This window comes from Mustela nigripes, chromosome 1, assembly GCF_022355385.1.
Source record: "Mustela nigripes isolate SB6536 chromosome 1, MUSNIG.SB6536, whole genome shotgun sequence".
NCBI lineage: Eukaryota > Metazoa > Chordata > Mammalia > Carnivora > Mustelidae > Mustela > Mustela nigripes.
In genome coordinates, this window is record NC_081557.1 from 152,889,797 (window position 1) to 152,904,588 (window position 14,792).

The following is a 14,792-nucleotide window of genomic DNA, read 5'->3' on the forward strand; positions in this document are numbered from 1 at the left end:
CTTCCTGGCGCGCATGCGCAGGGCCTGGCCTGTGGCAGGGGGTAGCTGAGGGCGAGATGCTCCCTTCAGACGGAGATGTGCCTTATCTTCCGTGTCACAGTTTTCTGCTGGCCTTCTTAGCTTGAGAATCCTAAGTGGCTAATGTATTTACTATGATGGTCTCAGAGACTTTGGAAATAAGCAGGATTTTGTTTTTGTTTTGTTTTGGTTTTGGCTTAATGCCTTTGTCTCTGGACCCCTTAGCCCTGAGAATCCTTTCATTTTATTTTTTTAAGCATTTAATTAGTTTTCACACATGTATACATCTGTGAACCCATCAGCCCATTTAAACAGTGAATGTATGCATCCACTTCCCTTGTGCCTTTTTCTAATCCTTCCATCCTGAAGCCAAGCATCTACTTTCTGTCACTATGGATTACTTTGCATTGTTTGGTTTTAAGGCAGCTGAGCCTACAGCACAAACCCGTTTTTCTACCTAGAACCACGACCATGCTTAATTTGTAATGAGTTTGCTTCACCTTCCAGTGACCTCTCTGGAGACAGAATAAAACTTAACTCTCATGAGGCTCCTGGGGGGCTCACGGCACAGCCATGATTCCTTACCCAAAGGAGACGTCAGACCCCACAGGCAGCTCAAACGTTCCCGACTCTGTCAAAAATTCCGGAAGAGTCACAGTTAAAAATATTTTATTTAAGTTTATACAAAATACAGTCATGTACAAAAGTGTGCACAACTTTTTCATTCGGTTTACATTTTAAAAAAGGACAACTGTAATTTCAAACACGTTCTGCTCACATGTCGTGTAAACATTGTTCTAGGCCCATATTATTAATGAAGATTGTATCTACTCTTGGAGATTTTTGTGACAGCACGTATAGGTGCTTTCAGATTGAGAATCAGATCTGCCTCACCGATTTCTCCAGCCACGTGCAGGAGCCCGACCGGGCGGATTCCGGGCAGAGGAGAATCTCCAGAGATGGAATTGTGATGTCTCAGCCATAGTGACTTGGAGCTGGACATATTTCATTTTACACACATGTTTGTGTAGATCTGTACTGATCTCTGCCGATGTCCATACTTCTATTATGAGGATCATAAGGCAGAGGAATGCAGATGCCCAGGGGCACGGTCCTACTCCGCCAAGGGCCAACGCCACAAGGCCGCACCTGCCACACACACGCTCTCATTGTCAGCTTGCCCCGTTGACCATGTGAAGTGTTAGGATGCATAATCCGAATAAACGTTTGAAAATACGTTTAGCTACTCTTACGGCAAAATGTACTCTTCAGGTCATTTTGGGGGTCAAGCAGAGGAAAAATAAAAGCAGGGAATAAAAGGAAAGAAAGCACATTGTGAGTTCTGCTGCACCTAAAGGCTTCACACTTTAGTATGGTGTCGTCTCTCCCTTTGGATGTACCCAAGTGGATACTGAAAAAGTATGTAAAGGAGGTGTTGGTCTTAGTGCAGAAACCATCTCTCCCCACCGAGGGGTGAAAAAAACCCTCCAGGAAGCAGTGTGTTGGGAAGATCCTTCTTGAATGCAAGATAGATTTTAGACTACAGCCAACATTTCATAAAGCAGTTGATAGTTTATGGCATCAAAAGTAGTAAGGTTAAGAAAAGTGGCATCTTCATGATCAGATTAAGAATCTCTTTGAAAAGGTGAATCAACAAACTGAAATCTGATTTTCCTTGTAAATTGGACCAGTTCTGTATACTGGGCCCAGTTCTTTCTGCTGAGAAATAGGAAGTTCTAGAAAGAACCAATGTAATCGATACCATGGCGGCCCCTTTGATAAACCTAAGTAGTCACCTTATTAGGAATTCCAAGCTTAACCACATTCACAAATGCTCAGCCCTCAGGGGGCTATAAGACTGCTCTCCTCAGGACAGCTCAGTGCAGTATTTATGAGTCTACCACAGCCTTGCGACAATTGTCCTGGGCTAGAAGTGCCACACCTGGGACGGCCTCTTCGGCTACCATGCAAGCATTGCATCAGAATGAGAAGAAGCAAGAATTACACTAATGTTACAAATAAAGACGTGGCGGATCCCCATCTATATGATGAGTGGTAAGATTTGACTTTAAATTGGCAACTAGAGGGAAGAAATCTAATTTTTAGCTCTCCATGCATGATGGCTAGGAATTAAAAGAAAAACAAATCAGTTCTCCAGTATGAAATTTGGTTTGGTCTTCTGTGGAAATTTTCCCTGAATTCAGGGAGATGACTGAGGTTGTGTGAGCTTGCTTTTATTAGCACAAGACAAAGCAGCCGTCTGAAAAACTTCTAAGCAGGCCCTTCTCCTAAACCTTGCACATACATGTCTGAAAAGCAAATTCAAACCGAATGATTCAGAGATGAAATGCAGTAATGATACCATACTGACTGAACATAAACATCCATTTCAATGTTTACTCCTGAACACACAAAAAGCAAATGCTTGTGAAAATGACAAGCCTCTGCTATTTCTAATTCTTACAATCATACAATCAAGTTTATTCATGCTTCACCTTTACTTATCATTGTTATTAAAAAACACCTGACATTTCTTTTGTTGGCGTGTGCTAATAAACACACACACATTCCCAAGAGAGCAAAGGAAAAACCCCCGTCCAGAGCCTTCTGTATGAAGCCAATTAAGATGACGCCTCTAGAGCCTTGAGACCCTGGGCTACAGAAATGGTTGCTGTGGAAACAAATTTGCCTCAGCATTTCTGGCAGAGCCGGCACCTACCGCCATGCCTTCAAATAGGATCGAGTGTAAACGGCGATTAAGGATCGCCCTTAATCTGGGTGCCCTTCTATGAAATTAATATAGAGGAGAAATTACAAAGGAGAACATGACATTCCATACACAATTTATTTGACTGTAACTTGGTGTTTTCTTTTATTTAATCATACAAATTTGAATGGGTGTCCTGGATAAATCTTTTATTTAATTTACCTTTGGCAGAAACAATAGATTTCAAACATTTAGTAGCTCCTCATTTATATAGCATGTTTTAAAATTCTGTAGCATATTAGTATTTTCAAAACAATATTCTTATTAAACAGATGTGCTTTAAAGTTTAACTGGTAATGATTTGATTTATATTATAGCTTATTTAAGAGAATAATTACTCAAAAAGGACAGACTAGACATGGATTTCTTTTAAAAAATACAATTTTTGGTCATGTGAATGATTCATGTTCAGATTTCAAAAATAGAAAACGTCCTAAAGTGCTTAATTTTATTTATAATATAACTCCTTGAAATTATAGTGATCTGCAATGTAAACAGTAGAGCAAAGAATACCAAACTATAGATTCACGTACATTTAAATCTGTAGATTATGTACCGTCTTTAAATGTGTGGATTAACACAGGGCACTTCCAACACACAGCTCATGCTTCTATATGATTATTTTTAAGAGCAAACTTAAAGGTATTCTTTCCCCCTACTCCCGACTTAGAACAATTGCCAACTGCAGGTTCTACCTCACTTCAGCAATGGAAAACAGCGCTATCACTACAATCTGACCAGTTTCTCAAGAACCCATTTCGAAACTGATGACGGGTCAGTAGAGTTTTACATTTTTATTTTCTTCTTACCACACTGAACAAAATGGTACCCTTGAGGAAGGTATCTCTCAAAGCCAACAGGAGGGCAGTAGCCTTGCTCTCCTGCTCCTCCTGACATTATCTTCAACAGGCGATCCTGCCGAAGTGCCTTCTCTCGGCAGCCGGCGGCTGGTGTGCGGACACCTGTGCTCCAGCCCACAGAGTGCAAACAGTGGCCTTGGACCGACAGGCAGAGACAGAATTCACTTTCCTCGGTGCAGACACGGAAGGTGAAAAAGTAACAGCAAATCACAAGGTGACATCAGCACAGTGAAGAGATGAAGGATTTGGTGTTTTAAATTCCCTGGTCTTCCCCAAATGTCTAATATAGACAGCTTTGTGACACAGTCTCTGAAAAAATTATAATCCTAAGTGACCACACACCATTCTTTTTCTCTTTACACATGATCGTGAAAATAGTGTGATTTAGATTCTGCCTTGGGCTGAGTTCTGAGGGCTACATTTACCCCTTGGTGAGGGGATTTTAGTGCAGGTTTACTTTTTAAAAAAACATTAAACTCTAATAAGAACTCAGAAGGCTTAGAACACAGGCTCTTACTCTCTCTCTTTCTCATGATCCTCAATACTTAAGCTAAGAATTAAGCAAGATCCTTTAGGTTTGGCTAGAGTCAAAATTGAAACCAAGCCCCAAAGAGGATGCTGTAGCATGCTGGCCTTGCTTAGTGTTGGATGTGAAAATCTGAGACTGATTAAGTGTAATCTATGTCCAGGAAGGAATTTTCGAGGCTCTTCACCCTGTTGCCTGATTTAAAAAATCAGCATGAACATAGCTATATTCCCTCTGTCCTCTGCAGATGATCCAGTCCTACTCAGGGATCTCAATTCTTCGTCAGCTGAGGAAGTCCTGAAGCAACACACCGCCCAACAGGCGACTGCACTGCCATGCCGGGTAGATGCGGCTTCCGTCTACCTGAGAACCTAAGGGGAACAATTCGCGCTAGGGGGAGAGGTGCAGCTCTGTGGGAAGCTCACAAGAGTGGCCAAGGCAGCAAACAGGGCTCCGACGCACGTTCCCACTTTACCGGGTGCAAAGAGGACATGGACCCGCACGGCGAGTTCGCTCTTCAGAGTGGAGTCCTGAGCTGGGCTTTGTTTCTTGTTATCACAGTAGACATGTTCCTCGGGTATCCGGGGAAGAACTGTGCACGTTCTCTGTAGACGAGTGTGTCTCCACGGAGTGATTCATCACTGCCAGTGTTAGGAACGCTTCCCCTTGTGTCTCTGTACACCTGGGGGATCTTGACTTTTCCTTACAAAATTCTTAAATCCAGGCAGGCTGCCCTCTTCCATCCAGGCAGTTTCTGAGGCTGGCAGCAAAAACGGACTAATCCCAAAGGCCTGGAGGCCAAAGGGCTACATGCTTTGCAGGTCCAGCTCCAAGGCTGCCTTCCAGTTTGTGCAGAGGTGCTGTTGACAAGGGGAGGCGGGCGCCAAGCTCAGCTTGCTCCTGTAGCCCCTCCGTGCGGGCTGGGCTGGGGCTGTCCCCTCACATGGATTTGGAATCAGTGTCTCTCTTGCTGATGAGAACCTCCAAGAGCCTTAGTTTCGCCTTTATGTGCTTATATTCACTGTATTCTTCAGCCATGGGAATGCGGTCTTCCTTCTGGACATTTCTAGTGGAAACAAAGGAAAGGGGGCTGAGGATCACTGTCTGTCCCTCCTAGATGTACTGTTCATCAGGTGAATTATCGTCAGGTAGGATCTGCAGTTTATCAACCTGTAGAATCGGTGTTCCCAAGTGTCCCTGGGTATCAAGACTGCAGCTGGGTTTACATAAGCAGTGACAGATTGCTCCCCTCGGAAGGCACCATGCACATGAATTTTTTGAGTTAACCTGGCATCCTGTAGAATGGTGGGAAGGACTAAAAACTGTAGAAAAATTCTCTCTCTGCTGCTAGTATGTATGAATGCACATTGGGAGTCTCCATAGACTGAAATCCTTTATTTACACTTAATGTCTTCTCACATTTATGTACTTCATTTAATGAACCATTAAGTTTCTAATTAGCAATTGGCATACCCATAATTTATAGGCTTAAAAAAAGATAGTTAATATCCAACTTATTATAAAATTAGTCTTGGAATTCAGCAATTGGGTCACATAATACTAATAAGTCCTTATAGGTGACTGAGTAATTTTATATGCATACTTTTAAATATGTGCAAATATTAACTGAGAGCTTACTGCAGGTCAAGCACTGTGCTAAGTACTCTGTCCCCATGGTCTGAGTGAAGGGAACAGCAATCTGATAGTTGGCCTCACCCTGCTCTTCAAGGGACTTCCCTCTCCTCAGATATGAAATAAGGGAACCAGATTTAATGAGGACTGAAGTCAGAGTTTCAAATTTGTATGATGAGACACCTGGCTGACTCCGTTGGAAGAGCACGTGACTCTTGAGCTCAGGGTCATGAGCTGGAGCCCCATGTTATGTTTAGAGATTACTTAAATAAATAAAAACTTAAAATAAAACCCCAACCTTGCATGATGATTATAAATTCCCATCAGCTATCCTTTCTTAAAACTTGTGAAGTTTGTACATCATTTTATATAGTTCCTCATGTACAAGATAGCTGTGCATAAAGCAACTGCAATTACATGGAAAAAAGATAGACCAAGAATATGTTTAGAAAGAAGAATGGGATGGAACAAACATTAATCCTGGTTTGTCTTTGGTTTCTTCTTCTTTTTTTGCCTCTTATTTCTTTTGTCTGCCTATTGATATTTTCTAAGTAGCCTACAATGCATGGGGAAAGAAAAGCAAATATGTAGGCACAAAAATTCATAAATCTTAAGAAAGTCACCATAAGATCCAAATTAGGGATGCTAAAAAAATAAATATATGTAATATTTGAAATAAACTGGAACACAACACATTTTCCATGGTGAAGTTAATGTTTATGGTGGGTTTTTTCCTCAATACTTTTGAGAAGCATGAAAGGGGATCTTTTAAAGAGAAACTATATTTACACATTTAAATAGCTTGGATTAAAATGAAATCATCTTAAGGTATTAACACTTAATGTAAGAGATGCAAATCTCTTCCCTGCCCTACCCTCGTCTCATGCTGTGAACAGATATGCACTGTGTGCGTTCGCTCGCAAACAGGTGTGCTATTCCTTAGGATGATGTTCTACAAGGCTGATTACCTCCTGTCTTGGAACTCACTCGGGAAAGGTACCCTGTTTGTCTTGGGGACTTACTGCTTCTTGCACGTTTTTCATTCAAACCCAACGATCACCTTTGCTTTTAAAATAAGCCTAAAAAGCTGCCCTTTCCTTATTTCTCCTTTTAGCCTATGAAGACAACACCTCCCCTCCCCAAACCAAAACCAAAAAGCAATGCTATCAATTGGAAACATAGCTCCAAGTTGTTCATTTGAGATTGGAATTTGAGGTGACAGGTTGGTTGTGTAAATGTTAGCTGAATTTACATCAGTCTTGGAGACTAACCCAGGAGCATTTCTTGCTGAAGGACCACACAGCCCTCCCCCTCCCACAGTGACCCTCCAAAGGACTAGGCTACAGGCAAAATGCAGAGGCTTTCCAACTTGGGAAACACTGCAGAGATACGACAGGAAAAAAGGAGGGGTGTGTGTGCAGAGGGGCAGGAGTTAGGGGAGAGGAAAGAGGCACTACCTTCCATTTTGTCTGAAAAAAGTGTCTTCAAAATCACGGAGTTTCTTTCGAATCCTTTTCTTTTCTTCTCTCATTTCCTGAAGGTGTTCCAAGAGTTCTGGTCTGAGAAGGGCAGAAATTTTTGAGAAAACTGAGTTAAATCTGAATTGTTATAAAAACAACGAATGTGCAACTCGATAGGGGCTGTGGAGACCGGGGGAGGATGTAAATGCAAGAACTGGCGGGGCGCTGAGGGACAGCAGAAATGGCGGTCTTCCATCCTCTGCATGCCGAACGTCCTGACGACAGGTACGGCTCCTGGGCTCCCGCCAAGTCCCTGCTGCTTATGAATCCTTAGCGCTTGTGGGATCCCATGGCACTTTATCGTATTTTGCTTTGAAAGAAAGATGACACCGGCTCTTGGTACGTGTTAAATGTAGAGCTGTGGAATACAGAACTGTGCAGTGCCATCGGGAGACCTGGCTGCTCATGCGAGATCTCAGTGCTCCCTCCAGGGACAGGGGATGGAGAACAGAGAACACGAAGTCCGAAGCTAAAAAAGATGCACTATTAATAATAAATAATAGTTTGGAAAAACAACTGTTCTTCCTTCCTAGGAGGAAGGGAAACACACAGATTTGTCAGAGGTAGGATTTTTTCTGTGCCTTATCTCTTTGAAGCCAAAGAGGAACCCTCAAAGTGATAATCAGTGGAGACTCCATAACCATGTGGATGTCCCCCAGGTAAATCACTTGTGTTTTGTCAGACAACTTATTTAAATAGAAAGGCTAAAATATTTAAGAGTGGTATTTTCACTCCAACATTTCAACAGCATTGCCGACAGGACTTACATTGAAGCAGCATGGAGATTTGAAAGCCCGGTGTCCTGGCTGCACTTCGATGGTATTTTATCATCCATTGGGGAAATAAACCCATCAGCATCATCTTCAAATTGGTCCAGGAAGCAGCGTGCACTGAAATCGGTCTTCAGAGTGACCGTGAAGTCTGGCTTCGTGTTACTATCATCCTCCGAACCCTCATCTTCTTCCTGGAGATGCACAGCAACCCCGATTAAAACCTGGTTACTTTTCCTGGCACTCCTGCATTGTAAGTATCATGTAACATAACGGTCATTCCGACACCATATGGTTTCTTCTGTATCTACACTTAGCAACACATACATACATTATATCCATCTATAGCTGAAAGTCTACATGAACACGGTAAGTAACACCAACAGTAAACACAGTTACTCAGTAAGGGAAAAAACTCCAACACTATAGAAAAAATTGGTATATAGCACAATGAACAGCTGTCAAGACTGAGGGTTTGAAGGAACCACCATTATAATTTATACCCTGAATCAACTGAATCTCAAAATCCCCAGCTCTGGGATAATACATAACAAAATCCACCACCAGCCATCAGTGCTTTAGGGATTCCATTAGTTGTGGGCCTTGGACATTATTTTTTATTAAACTATCAACATCTACAGAAATGGAACAATATAATATTTCTATTTAAGAGTTGTGATTATAAAATATTTTGTGGTTTCTGATGCACAGAGTTTAGGAAAGTTTTGAGATCAAAACATTTATGTTCTCGTGATTGGAATCCTAACATGCTTTTTTTTTTTTTCAAGGAACATCCAAGGGCCACAGCTGTATTTTCCAGCATCCAAGATTCTAAGAAAAGTATGATATTCTCTATCTTGGCAATGGAATTAGAAAAACAATGAAGTTAAATTAGAGTTTCTTAGTGCCAATTTAAGTCTAAGGATGAAATCATATCAGTCTGAATGGAAGATTTTAAAAGAAGCAATTTACTGCCAAAATATATAGTCAGAGCAGATGAGAATATCCTAATAACTGGAAAATTTAAAAAGTGGATCAGGGCACAGCTACATGAACAATAGCAAGTATAATATCAATTGTTCCAGTTAAACCAAGTGACTCCAGCACCAATGCAACAAATTAATCTCAGGAAGCTGGTACAGTTCCATTGGTAGTCAAGGTACAAGTATGCAAACTGCCTGTGGTGGGTTTTCTTACCATAAAGTTGCTATGTTTGCAATGGTGCCTCTGACGAGAAATCAAGCGAATAAACAAACAAGACAGGAAAAACAAAACAAAAAAAGGACCAGTATAAAACTAGGACGAAAGTACTGCTCTGAAGGCATGAAGATAAAATTGGTAAAAACTAGGTAGCTTTTTCAGATTCTCTCTGCTGTGACTTCAGATCGCCCATCTCTTCAGTTGGAGTAAATGCCTCATGGTTCATTTTTAAAAACTGAAATTATTAAAGACATTTTTAAATGTATAGAATAAAAGGAACTTTTAAAATTAGTAATTTAAAAGTTTCTCTCTTGCTCTTTCTTTCTCTCTCTTTTTTTTTGTAAAAGGAGGTAACAATTCCCACCCTCTGCAATTTTTAGAAGGATTGCTTGAGATAAGGTATGTACCTGGTCCAGAGGCTCCAGATCAACTGTCTGACAACGCCACACCCCCTGTACTCCCGCCTCCCTGGATGAGGAAGGCCAGGTGGTTCCACAGAGTTCCTAAACTCTGTGGAGGCAGGGATTTGGGTCTGTCCATTCACAGTTTAGAGCTTAGCCAATGCCTGCATATGGTAAGTGCTTAATTAATGTCTGTCAAACAGTCCAGCAATCCAGTTTTAAAAGAAAAATACAAATTACTAGAAGAGAGTATTACAGTCCAAGACTGATAAGAAATAAAATCAGGTGTCTAGGCCTAATCAGTTATATCCCAAAGTTTTAAGAGAACTTAAAAACTTGAGAATGTGTCTTGCCTACATTGGGAAATCATGTATTCAAAGATGAGGCTTAAGAAAACTATTCTCATCAAGCTGCAAAAAATCATAGGAAAAAAAGAAATGACAAACTATATCTTGAAATTATATGACCATCTAGTTGTGGCTATTGCATAGATCCTAGAAGGAATGAACACATAGATAATATATGAACAACTAAAAAAGAGTCCAAGATCAATAGTGACTAGCAATGGCTCCCTTAAAACAAATGATGGAAACTAACCATTTTTCCTTTTTTGATAGGAATGGCATAATATCTGGGATTCAATAATTAATGAGGTGAGCTGATCTATGAAAGGACGCTGATGGGATGCCTGGCTGGCTTAGTTGGTGGAACATATGACTCTTGGTCTCGGAGTTGTGAGTTCAAGCTCCATGTTCGGTGTAGAGATTACTTAAAAAAGAAAATTTTCAGACAAACAACAACAACAAAAAGCTGACTGTGAAAATCTGTACAGAGTGATGATGCAATGGTGATGTGAATCTGAAGGGAAGTCTATAGCAGGTTCTTGACCTAACCCAGCCTTACTCAATATTCATCAACCACTTGGGTAAAAGACCCAAAAGGTATATTCACAAAATGCATAGATAATACAAAGAAGGGATGGATATTTGGTGTGTTGGAATACAAAATCTAGATTTAATCAATTTCATGGGGCTAGAATAGAAGTGTGGCCAAAAAAACTCCAGGTCCTACAATTTAGGTCAGAAAAAAAAGTTGGACATCAATGACAAGCAGCCCATGGAAAGTGAAGCGATGGATTGTATCAATCAGCAGTGAGACGGGGCCATGGGCAGTGGTTTTCATCTGGGGGTGATTTTGACCCTAAGTGGACCTTTCGCAAGGTCTGGAGACAGTTTTGGTCACAACTGGGAAGGGGGTGGTTGTTGGGCACTCCTGGCATCTCGTGGCCAGAGGCCAGCCCCCAACGACAGCAAGCTATCTGGCTCCAAAATGTTTACAGTGCGGAAGCTGGACGCAGCTCTCTAGGGATGCTGCCCTAGAAAGAGAACGATGAACCCACAACACACTGAGAGTCACGCAGGCATGGACTAGTCAAACAAAGGGCCCCAACCATCCAGGTAAAGATCAGGACTAGTCCTTGGTCCACTGTCTATCTCGCTGGTGAAGTCCTACCTAAAGCACTGTTCAGTTCAGTGTATCAGAGGGACAGAGATAGACTGGTGTGATTAGAGCAGAACCACGAGGTTGCTGGAAGGTCTGTGACAAATATCGCATGAGGAATAGTAAGAAGAACTTGGAGAAAAAAATGTCCGCAGGCCGTGGGTAAGCGTGGACAGGGCAGGCGATGGTAAAGGTATGAAGGGCTCTCAAGGAAGCAGCAGTTACACTCACTCCCATCTTGTTCCAACAGGCAACACTCAGCCTATTACATAGAAAGCAATATATGAATAATAACTACAAATATCGTAATTTTAAATTATCTTTATACTTATCAAACTTATGCATTCTGAAACTGCATGTCATATAATTATTATTGACTCTTAGTATTCTAATACTGATAATGATACAACTAATAATATAATATAAAATAAGTTTTTAGTTACTATTGATGCTTAGCCCCATGGAATGAGTGCCCTTCTCCATTGCCGTAAATTTTCCAAGCTTGAGGACAGAATCACTTTGTAGAGATTGTGTCTCTATTCTGTCAGGTAAGTTTTAAAGGAAATTCTTATGTTGGATAGGAGAATTGACTGGACTATCTCTAGGATCTAGGAAGATCTAGGTCTTCAGAAACTGGGCTGGTTCTACTTTACACACATCTGTTTTCCTACCATAAGCATTTAAAACTAGGGGTGGCTTTTAAGGAAACCACCTTGATACAATCTTCTGATCTGAACCCACATCAAATTCTAAATTGTCTCAGATTTGTCAAGACTTAGTACAGTCCAAACATATGCTAATAAGCCTAGCCAGTTGGAACAAAATGAACTAAAAGACAACACTATTTACAAAAGCAATGTAAGCATTGCAAAATTATCTGAAATTTTGACTACCACGTGGGCCAGAAGAAGAGCCATGGCCAAAATATACTTGTGAAAAAAATAAACTGAGCTGAACAAGAAGATTTGGAAGAATGCCCTCTTTTAAAAAGTGCATCATTAATATATCTTCCATTCATTTAATGAGACAATTATTAAATATCATATTTTGGATGTGTTAAAGAACACATTTTTATCTAGTAACAGTTCTATTGCTCATTTTCAATACACAAAATTGCCCAAATTTCTTCAGTTAAGGTGACTTCATTCTGATGTGAAATTACCAGCCAGACAAAATTTTTCTTCTTTCATCAACATCAAGTCTTATTATAAGAAAATAGCTCCAATTTTTAAAATATAATAGAGCATATTTGCCTAATTGTTTTGTTTAGAGCACTTTTATAGAATGAATTCTAGGTAAAAGAATATGATAGTGAGTGTAATCGCTGTCTACTACCTTATAATTAAGTATATGAAATACTGAAGGCCCCTAAGAACAAAGAAAAGGGAAAAAATAAATTAAGATCAAAGACTGTGCAGCCTCTAGTACCTTACCTCAGTCATAACGATGAGGACCAGGCAGGACAATGGAGTGGTTCTCAACTCGTGTCCCTTGTGGGAATGAGGCCCTTGGGTTCTGGGATACTATTTCTAACTACAGTAGATAAATGACCACCCCAGGCTTAGGACTTTCCCAGAAATATGATAAATGAAACTCCAATTGCTAACAAACAATCACTGATTAATTTAAAAAAAAAAAGATTCTGTTTTTTCATTTCTAGAACACTATGGAAGGCAGTCCAGTTCGTTAAGTCACTTAGAAACAAAACTGCAAAAGAGGCTGATTGTGGTCCAGGCCAGGTAGGTCCCAACAGAGACACAGACAGAGACCCGGGGGCATGGAGTCTACTTCCTGTTCTCGCTAAAGGGGCCGCTGAGGACGAGGATTACCTGTATAGAACCCATAATTACTCCTGGGGTGAAAAACACCAGTGCACAGATTCCAGTGGCTGCTGGCGATGGCACTGCATTCACAGATCAGGAGATTATCAACTGAATCCCGAGGACTACATGTGCCAGGGGCAAGGCAAAAGGCAGGAGGAGTGGGTGAGTCGGCACCAGAAAATCGGGCAAAGGCAAGGAAGATACCTGTCTGCGAAATGATAAATTTTTTTGTCGTGTGCTATCTAGATTGCCTTTGTTAATTCTAGGTTTTCTAGAAACTCAGTAAATACGATTTTTAGGAAAGTTACCCAATGAGTGCACTGAAAAAGTTTCTGGAATACAGAAAATCCATTCCAAATAGAAGAAAACAACCCAAAACATATTGTGACCCCTGCCCCCACCAAATCCCTGAAAGCAAAATGAGAACAAAACAAACGACAGCAAGGTACAAAAAAAGCAGGGGGATGAGATGAAACGAAGGAGATCAGCTTGGCCCTAGGATCAGTAAGGCGGGGCTGCTGGTGGTTGGTTAAGAGCCGCGGCTGATTCTGAAGGCACAGCACAAGAGCCGAGGCCCCATCGCCCGCTGCGCCCCGCCCTCCCCCTCATCCACAGGAGGAGGGGAGGCAGGGAGAGAATGGAAGCCAGTTTGGGAGATGTCTTCACCTTTATCTCCTTGAAGAAGGAAGCCGTTTCGCCCTCGATAATTGGCTGCAGCAAAGGGCTTCTCCGCTTGCTGGAGGGGGATCCCTGTGACAGGTGTGGACAAGGTGGTTATACTCTGAACCCCTCTCCCTTGCCCTCCAGGCCTCTGCCTCCTCTGGGTCACTAGGATTCATCACTGACTTTGAACTATACACCCTAACCCCTCCCCGCCAAACAGTCCCAGGAAAACCGGAGACAACCAAAGTTCTTGTCTGAGGCGCTGCTTCATTCCAGAGCCCACAGCCCCAAGCCAAGGAGGCCACAGGGCAGCAAGACTAGCCCATGAGCATGCTAACTGAATGCAGAAGGAGTCTGAGGAGAGACACTGGCCTGCTCCTCCTCTCTGCTCCTCCCTGATGACAGAGGAACCCAGGAACCCAGGAAGCGTCAGAAGCTTTGAGCACAACATAGGCTGCTAAGGGGATTCAGATGTTGTGCAGCCTCCCTGCTGTGCATTTTCCTCATTGAGAGACACCTGCTGAGGGCACACAGGGCTCCTGACTGGACAAGGAAAGGAGTTCCTAGATTGAATTCTTTTGTTGGTTAGTTCACTAATTTATTCTGGGAAGAATTTCTAGAGAAGTCGCTTTCTTCTAACACACCTGCCTGAAGTCGGCCTGAAGTTTGGATCCTCCCTCATTCCTAGGGGCAGATACACTGTTAAAAGTAATACAAAGATGTTATCTTAGAAATAAACAAGGAGGGGCACCTGGTTGGCTCAGTAGGTGGAGCATGTGGTCTTGATCTCAGGGTTTTGAGTTTGAGCCCTACGTTAGGTGTAGAGATTGCTTAAAAAGAAAAATTTTTTTTCTTTTTTCTTTTTCTTAGGATTTTATTTATATATTTGAGAGAGAGAGAGAGCATGTACACGCACAAACAGGGGGAACAGCAGAGGGAGCTGCAGAGGGAGAGGGAGAAGCAGGTTTCACACTGAGTGTGGAGCCTGAGGTGGGGCTCAATCCCAGACTCTGGGATCATAACCTGAGCCAAAGGCAGACACTTAACTGACTGAGCCACCCAGGCACCCCAAAAAGAAAATCTTAAAAAAAAAAAAAAAAAAGAGGGGTCCC

At 41.7% G+C, this 14,792-nt stretch overlaps 1 protein-coding gene across 11 annotated transcripts in view; it reads right to left on the bottom strand.

The window, feature by feature from the left end:
- Positions 1 to 670: 670 nt before the first annotated feature.
- FAM13A (family with sequence similarity 13 member A) overlaps positions 671 to 14,792 on the bottom strand; it is a 362,150-nt gene continuing 348,028 nt past the window's right edge. For 9 of the 11 annotated variants that reach the window (XM_059375944.1, XM_059375935.1, XM_059375924.1 and 6 more), the window contains 4 exons: positions 13,684 to 13,767; positions 8,091 to 8,287; positions 7,261 to 7,362; positions 671 to 5,237 (listed from right to left, as the gene is read on the bottom strand). In XM_059375944.1, coding sequence (XP_059231927.1) covers positions 5,111 to 5,237; positions 7,261 to 7,362; positions 8,091 to 8,287; positions 13,684 to 13,767 — 510 coding nt within the window. In that variant the 3' untranslated portion in view covers positions 671 to 5,110. The remainder of the gene's footprint in view (positions 5,238 to 7,260; positions 7,363 to 8,090; positions 8,288 to 13,683; positions 13,768 to 14,792) is intronic. The other 2 variants (XM_059375913.1, XM_059375888.1) reach the window with 1 other exon arrangement.